Source organism: Ochotona curzoniae, unplaced genomic scaffold (assembly GCF_017591425.1).
Source record: "Ochotona curzoniae isolate NIBS_2020 unplaced genomic scaffold, NIBS_Ocur_1.0 contig_2321, whole genome shotgun sequence".
Classification (NCBI taxonomy): Eukaryota; Metazoa; Chordata; class Mammalia; order Lagomorpha; family Ochotonidae; genus Ochotona; species Ochotona curzoniae.
Window position 1 is genome coordinate 23,096,828 of NW_024465421.1, and position 7,897 is coordinate 23,104,724.

The 7,897-nt window shown below is 53.0% G+C and overlaps 1 protein-coding gene across 4 annotated transcripts; it reads right to left on the reverse strand.

Moving 5' to 3' along the window:
- Nucleotides 1–275: 275 nt before the first annotated feature.
- On the reverse strand, nt 276–7,378 carry LOC121151724 (zinc finger protein 263). 4 transcript variants are annotated; one of them, XM_040973460.1, is made up of 6 exons: nt 5,597–7,378; nt 4,832–5,012; nt 4,360–4,394; nt 3,965–4,091; nt 2,781–2,897; nt 276–2,278 (listed from the first exon to the last, which is right to left on the reverse strand). In XM_040973460.1, the coding sequence occupies exons 1-6, from the start codon at nt 5,981–5,983 to the stop codon at nt 1,110–1,112; spliced, it is 2,016 nt and encodes a 671-aa protein (XP_040829394.1). In that variant the 5' UTR covers nt 5,984–7,378; the 3' UTR covers nt 276–1,109. The 4 variants fall into 4 exon arrangements, with proteins under 4 accessions (XP_040829394.1, XP_040829393.1, XP_040829396.1 ...); XM_040973459.1 differs by having other exon boundaries at nt 4,360–4,433; XM_040973463.1 differs by lacking the exon at nt 276–2,278 and having other exon boundaries at nt 2,808–3,098; nt 4,360–4,433.
- Nucleotides 7,379–7,897: the final 519 nt, after the last annotated feature.

The window sequence follows — 7,897 nt, forward strand, 5'->3', positions numbered from 1 at the left end:
GCCCAGCAAAAATATTTTTACTGCTATAAATCAGACGGAAAGAATACTTTTGAGACCCTAACTCAACATCGCCCCGAGTTTCCATTTAGCTTGATTCTGTTATCACAGCCCCAGCCAGCCGACATCCCGCCTCAGCCCAGCTATTGCCACCTTTGTCAGAGCATTCCTCATCAATCTAGCAGGTCTACAAAGAGAAAGCAGGTGCTGGGAGCACGGTAGAGGAGAGGCAGATTAGCCACAGGGTGCAAACCAGTGAAACATCACACACATCCTTGTTTCCTGGAGATGTTTATTTACCATTCAAACATTTTCTACAAGGAAGGACACAGTCACTAATTTTCCTAGGAGCCCCATTTCCAAAGTTTCCCAGGGAATTCACCTTTCAGAGAACACTGCCCAGGAGTAAGGCTCCAAAGCTCTGTTGATCACTTGTGACAAAGGTGGGGGAGCGAACCTTTGCCAAAGGAAGAGGAACCAGACCACAAACTCCACTGCCAATTTCTTGAAAAGCTGTAAGTCCCATAGGTCCCTGCTTGTCTGAGGTAACATCTACATGTGTGGTGTGCTTGTGGGCCCTTGCGGGGTGTGGTGGCTGACCTATGCAGCCCACGGCCTCTGGGAACACTGCAACTCACAAGCAGTCTCCTGTTGAGCTCTACGAGACCTGGCCCCTCTTCACCGGCTTCCCAGTCCCCAGGGGCCCAAATACTCCTACTCAATGTCCCAAATCAGAAAGTAGTAACAGAAAGATGTGTTTCCACAGCTTTTGGGACAAACATCAGACACAATAAGGTAGGTACCCAAATCACATCTTGGCAAAATACACCAGGAGAGGCAGCACACCTTGGGACAGGCCAGACACACAGCGACCTCTGCTTCGAGCAGGTTCCCTCAGACTTCCGTCTTTAGCAGCGCAGACACAGCTGCTTCAGTTCCATACCAATCCTTTGCAGCCTCTGTGCCTCTCTCACACTACACTCCCCATTGATGTTAATCACCTGGAAAATGCAGAAGTGCACGTCTGGGTGGCTGAGCAAGGAATCCCAGCTTTAGACAACAGGCCCTTCTGAACATGCCACCGAATGGGGCAAAGAGAAACACCTCTCTACCTAGCCGGTGTGAGTCCTCTGATGACTCATGAGGCGTGAACTCCGAGAGAAGCTCTCTCCACATTCAGAACATTTATAGGGTCTTTCTCCTGTGTGGGTTCTCAGATGCCGAATCCGGTTGGAACTGTGAGAGAAGCTGTCTCCACATTCATGACAGGTGTATGGCTTCTCTCCTGTGTGAATCCTCTGGTGCCTGATTAGGTTAGACCTGTGAGAGAAGTTCTCCCCACAAAGGGTACATTTGTATGGTTTCTCTCCTGTGTGTGTCCTCTGATGTCTTGTGAGGTGCATACCCTGCCGGAAGCTTTTCCCACAGGTTAAACACTCAAACAGTTTCTTCTCTGCCTTGGGGGTCCCGTGGTTCGTAAGAAAAGGGGTGCTATCATTCCTGGCTTCCCCACACTCGGTGAAGGGGTAAAGTCTCTCTCTCTCATGAGTTCTTTCATGAATGACAAGGTGTGAACTCCTGGAGAAACTTTTCCCACACTCAGTACACTTATAGGGTCTCTCTCCTGTATGAATTCTCTGGTGCCGAAGGAGGTTAGAGCTATGGGCAAAGATCTCCCCGCACTCAGGACACTTGTACGGCTTTTCCCCGGTGTGTGTTCTCTGGTGCCTGTGGAGGTTGGAGTTGCACGAGAAGCTTTTTCCACAGATGTTACACTGATAAGGTTTCTCACCTGTGTGGGTACGCTGATGGCGGGTCAAGTGAGTATTCTGACTAAAGCATTTGCCACATTCGAGGCACTTATGGGCCTCCTCCCCAAGGTGTGCCCACTGCAGGGACAGGAAGTGAGGGTTCCCAGCATAAACTTCACCACAGTCCACACCCACACATAGTCTTTCCGCAGCATGAATTCGCTGGTGCCTAATTAGGTTTGAGTTGTTGGAGAAGTTCTTCCCACACAAGGGACACAAATGGAGCTTCTTCGGCTGTGCTTCCTTGGATTGCCCCAGTTCTCTGTAACTTGTGGTTCCCACCAACGCCTGTTCCGCTGTGGCCTCTGAGGGAGGCTCCCAGCGCCAGTCTGCCCTGTCATGAGGTCTTCCTTGCTCAGGACTCCAGGGCACCTCACTTCTGGCCTGGCCTGGCAGCAGCGCCTGAGGGTGTGTGTTCTCAGGGGAATTAAACTGAGTACTTTCTTCTGGCTTCTCAAATTTCTCCTCCCCTGCAGCCAAAAAGAAACCAAAGTCATACATTGTTCGACACTGCAGAAAATAAAGTCAGGATGAACTGCCAAGGCATGTCAGGCCAGAATCCCAGAAAAGCTAGTTCTGCCTCAGTCTCCCATCCTCCCTTAAGGTAAGATGCTCCGGAGGCCTCCAGGTGAGGCACGGGGGCATCTTTCAAGACTTAGAGCTCAAACAGTCTTGGAATTCTCTCCCTGGTGCGTCCATGGCCCTTGCTACTAAGCCTCTGACTTCTACCCCACACAATGGGTAGGGTGGAGCAGGGCTGAGAACAGTATGAGGCAAGTAGTCCCCAAAGAGCAAGCCTCCTTGCAGCCTGCAGTCTGTGCCTCACCTGCCTTGCTGGACAGCACAGGCAGTGGCCACACAGGATTCATGGGCCTCACTGGCAGAGGTGGAGGGCTGGTCCTGCACCCACGCTCAAATGCCTCTCTCTCGGCCTCAGAGGCCCTGCAGGGCCTGCTGAGCTGAGTGCCTTACCTGGAGCTGGGCTTCGGGGGCCCAGGGCCTCCTTGCATGCCTGGATGCCGGGGTCCCGTGGCTTTCTTCCCTGGTCCACCTGGGTGCCTAGGGCTTCCTGACTGGGAATGTGTGACTCTGTTCATAAGGAAAGAAACAGATTTTCTGTGTCACCACTTTCCTATACCAAGCAAGGAAAACAGAGAGAGTCTTGTCCCATGTCGGCAGTGCAAAGATACGGAATGCTCAGGAAGCCTAGCAATGTTTCTTGGAAATATATGTACACTATTCTTAGCAGTTGTGCCAAGTGAGTCTGGCTGGCATTCTCGTTGCACAAACCTGAAAGAGGAAAACAGAGTGCAGTGTGACTTTCCACAGGTGTGTGCCTCAGCCTACGCTACTGCGTGCATTTAACCACAATGCACAGCTGGCTCTCTGTCATGTTTTCACTTTCTCCCACTTTCATTGTGACGATGTTCATACATACTAAAGGCTGAGAGCTATTCAATAAATTTTTGTCTTTATATGCCCACTGTTCAAACTTAATTATCTATTTTGTCATTTATTTAAATATTTTTTAATTGGAAAGGCAAAGTCCTCCTGTAAGGCGAGGACTTTAGCCATTAGGCTACCACGCCAGGCCCCAGCCTGTTCGTCATGTTTTACAGGCATCATTGTTAATCTCTGCATAATACTTCAACAAACAGATGCTTTCTAATGTATGTTTGGCCTATTCTGGGCAAAAAATAGCATTTCAAAACTTCTACAAGGGTTTCCTGAATTCAACATCAAACTGACTATTCCTCTAGGACTACAGGATCACCCTTTCTGAATGTCTATGGCTCTGACAACTGCTAAATTTGAAGGTTGGTGGCTGTGCCCCTGAAAGTTTTCTCCTTATGGAATATACTGGAAATGCTAATGAAGCACAGGAAACAGAAGAGAGTTCAGAGAGGGTCATACAACTGCGAGGAAGGAAAAGGAGAGGTCTAGGCATCCTGAGACTCGGAGCGCCTGCCCCCAACGCTGGAGGCCAGAGGGAGCTCCTGACTCCTGCCTTTGGCATGGCCCAGGCCTTGAGCTTGCATCCATCCAGGGAAAGAACCAGTCAACGGAAGACGTATCTTTCCCTGTCTCTCTGCATTTCAAGCAAAAAGATAGAAGAAAAGAATGAAAGAAAGAAAAAGAGAGAGAAGAATCCTTACCCAGTGAATTCACCACCTTACAATTCTCCTGCACCAGGTCCCTGGAGAAGGCGCTCTTACTAGGATCCCGATGTCCCCATTCCTCCGGGGACATGAACACTGCCACATTCTCTAAGCTCTCAGGCAACTGAAACAGCACAAGATTTCTTTTAGCCCCGAATGCAACAAGAACAATTCAAGCTGAGTCATGGTTAAAGGGACAAACCCCAGGGGTACCAAGGACACATATTTTGGGGAAGAGGGGTGCCAGGCTTACAAGTGAGTAGTGGAAAAGACACAGAAGGCAGGGAGACACTTTTGAGGGAAAGTGGGCCCTCCAAGTGGCAGAAGGGCCCTACCCACCCAAGGGAAGGAAGAAGGGTGCTGGGAGAAGACAATGGGAACTTCCACATCACCTGGGGCCCAGTCACAGCCTTGTCTTCCAGGTTCCCTTCAGGAGGAAAGAGAGAAAGCCAGGGAGCAGATAATGCTGAAGGTGACAGAAATCACAATGAGAATGGCGATCCTAACTCTTGGCCACCCAATGGTTATTGTAGCACAGTATCTCAGCGATGGCAACAGAGGCGTAGTACTGATACCCAAAGCCAGCACTCTTCCTAGCTGGCTGGCCAACAGCACTCCACAGCCCTGGCATTTATCTGGCTCTGAATATCTTCTGTTCTGCATACAAATGGGGCTTGATCAAGATCTTCCCCTTCCCAATTCCCCCCAAAACCCCACACCACCACTTCTGGGTCTTGCACTCCAGCTCTAAGGACTTCAAATTCACAAAGTCCTTCTCCTTGGCACCTGTGCTACACCCTTCCAGTGTCAGGGGCAACCCCAAGCCCCTCCTCCCTCCCATTCGCCCAAATAACTGTTCCTCACCCCTCTCCTTTACAGCCTGGGGGTCCCCTGTGGGGCTGGGACCTAGCAGCTCCTGCAGCCTGGGGCCAGGGCTTCGCTCAGTCTCCAGGGGCTCCAACTTGAAGCTCGGTGACTCTCGGGCTGTTTCCAGAGGCAAAGGCTCCTCCAAAAGTACTTCTGTTCCCCGCCCACGGTTTGTGACCTGGGAACCAACCCACATCACTTATCATCACAACAGGGCCAGAGGGAAGGGAACCAGTACAGGGCGCTGAGAGCAAGCCTTCTGCTGAGGACCCAGTGAGACCCAAGACGCTGACCCCACGTGGGTCTGTGAGAACCCAGCGGGCTGCTCCGGTCAGAGGGAAGGCTCACTCCCGAGGGGCACACCTACCCGCGCAGCTCTTCCAACACACCTCATTCTCTCTGGCTCTCCTCCACCTTTTCTACACACTTTTATTGCTATTTGGCGACACTAGGGTGATCCTTAGGGGGTCTCACTACCATGCTTTCCCAAAGTTCAGTTCTGCAGAAAGCATTTTGATCCTAAAATAACGGCTAAAGATTATTAATTACAAGTACCTCGCCAAAATCACAAAGCGCCAGAGAGGACTTAACCCTGGTGATTCAGAGACGTACTGCCTCTGCATGGAAACAGGGCCCCACTCCTACTCCCTCTGCTCATTGGGGACAAAATCTAGGGAATGAGGATTCCAGAATTAACCACACAAAGGTCCATTCCAACGGTAAGACTCAGGGGAACCAGGTAAACTTGCTCGGGGATCTCACCTGGTGCCTCAGCCTCCCGAGCTCTCTCTGCATGTCCTCCACCAGGGTCACGGCTTCTTCCCCGCTCTCCGGGTGTAACTCCTGCACGCGGGCCTGGATCTCCCGGGGCAGGATGGTCAGAAACTGCTCGAGCACCAGCAGCTCCAGGATCTGCTCCTTGGTGCGCAGCTCCGGTCGCAGCCAGCCGTGGCACAGCTCCTGGAGCCGGCTGAGGGCTTCCCGGGGGCCGGCAGCCTCCTGGAAACGGAAGCCTCTGAAACGCAGGTGGGAGGCCTCTGGGCTGGGCGCCGGGTCAGCGGGGGGCAGCTCCTGGCTCCAGGCGCAGTCCTCCTCCAGCTTCACGATCAGCAGCCCTTCCCGTTCCTGAGAGATCGTGTCCGAAGCCATCGTCAGGACCCCGGGCAGCTGGGCCCTCTGGACCGGCTGTGCCCGCTCCGGCCGCTACCGAGGGTGGACAGCCTAGGCAGGAGCGTCCGGGCCAGGGGCTCCGAGTCCCGGCACAGGACCCCGGGCGCGGCAGCGGCGCGGCTAGCTCCAGCGCTTCGACCTCGGCCTGTCCTGGGAGCCGCCGCCCAGCCCCTCGACCTGCCTTGGCCAGACCTTCCTGAGGTAAAACTCGAAGAATGTGTTCCTCATCAAGTGCCGGACACTCTCCAGCCTCGGCCCTCGAGCCGGAAGTTCCTGCCTGTGTCCAAAAGCCAACAGACCCTCCTCCGGCCCAACTTCCGGGTCACTCCAGCGCCCATTGGATCAGGTCTCGCTGCGGACGCACCGACGACTAATAAGAAGGGAAGACCTGCCGAAGGGGCGGGACGAACGAGGGGCCAATTGTAGGCAAGAGGCGGGGCCGTGAGGCGAGTACTGGAAGTCCTGGGATGGAAGACTGTGAGGAGACGGACCGGGCCGCCGATCCCCACATGGGCTAGAGGGAGGGAGGGAAGGAAGCTGTGGCCGGAGGATGACAGGGATCAGGAGTCCCAAACAAAAGCTTATTAAAATGACCGTCCTCAGTTCACTGCGTCAGCGCATCGGGGTGGAGGGAATCCGGACCCCCGAGTGGTTATGCGCCGCTGGCCAGTTCTCCATGGCAGTCCCCATGGAAGTCCCTGACAGTTTCCGTCCACTCCGGGGCCGCGCCCGGCCTCACCCCGCTGGGCACAGGGGGAGGCAGCCGGGTGTGCCACGGGGCCAGCGACTCCTGCCGGGAAAGGGTCCTGGCCGGCATCACTTGTTCTCCAAAGTCCCTTTAATGTTAGACTATTGATGCGTGCTTACTTGGATAGATGAACTTTCAGGATTATCCCAGAGTACTGCATTTCATTTCATTTTTTACTTTTTGGAGGCTGGTCTACCCATATCCGGGTGACACAATAGCTGGCATTTGGTTGTAATTTCAGGCTAGTAGCAGATCTACGTGGATTCATGAAGGTCTAGGGATCTTAGCCTGAGAACGCTGGACTTTTAGCGCAGGCACTGTCCAGAAGAACTGCATGACGGTGGCTACTGAGCACTCAAAATGGAGTTAGTGCTGGAGACCATCGTAGCCAGCACAGAGCCAAAGTTTCTGTGGATAGATTTGGAGATGACAGAAGCTCTTGAAAATCGTACACTACATTGCGGAAGGTCTGTGTTTCTAGAAAGTGGATTAGGACCTTGCATGATTTCTCCGAACAACTGTTCCCTTACAGCACTGGTGAAAACCGTGCCTTCTTGTGACCGCTATTGGTACTGCCTTTTATTTACAATTTATTTTTATTGGAAAGGCAGATCTACGGAGGAGAGAGAGAAAAATCTTCCGCCCATGGTTCCCTCCCAAATGGCTGCAACAACTAGAGCTGAGCCTATCCAAAGCCAGGAGTCAGGAGCTTCTTCTGGATCTCCCAAATGGGTGCAAGGAGTCAGGACTTGGGGCCACAAGCTGGGAGCTGGATCAAAATGGAGCAGCCAGGACACAAACTGACATATTAGATGCCAGCATTTGCAGGTGGTTGGATTAGCTTGCTTAGCCACAGTGCCAGCCCCCTGGTTCTCTGACAGGGAACCCCAGGTCTCCTGGTTACTAAAAGAGGCTGCTTTCAGTCTTTACATCTTGCCACTTCATAGGTATCTGGCCTGGGGAGTGCCACAGTGAGCACACCCACCATTCTAGAAGCTTCCTTGGCGTCCTCCCTGCTGCTACCCTTTATCCCTCCCAAGGCTTAACCTCTGGTCTTCAGCCGGGGTGGCTGAGCTCTGAGGGTGGAGGTAGGATCTCTGGAGTCTAGGTTTGCACTCTTGTTTCCACCTATGTGAGACGCCGCC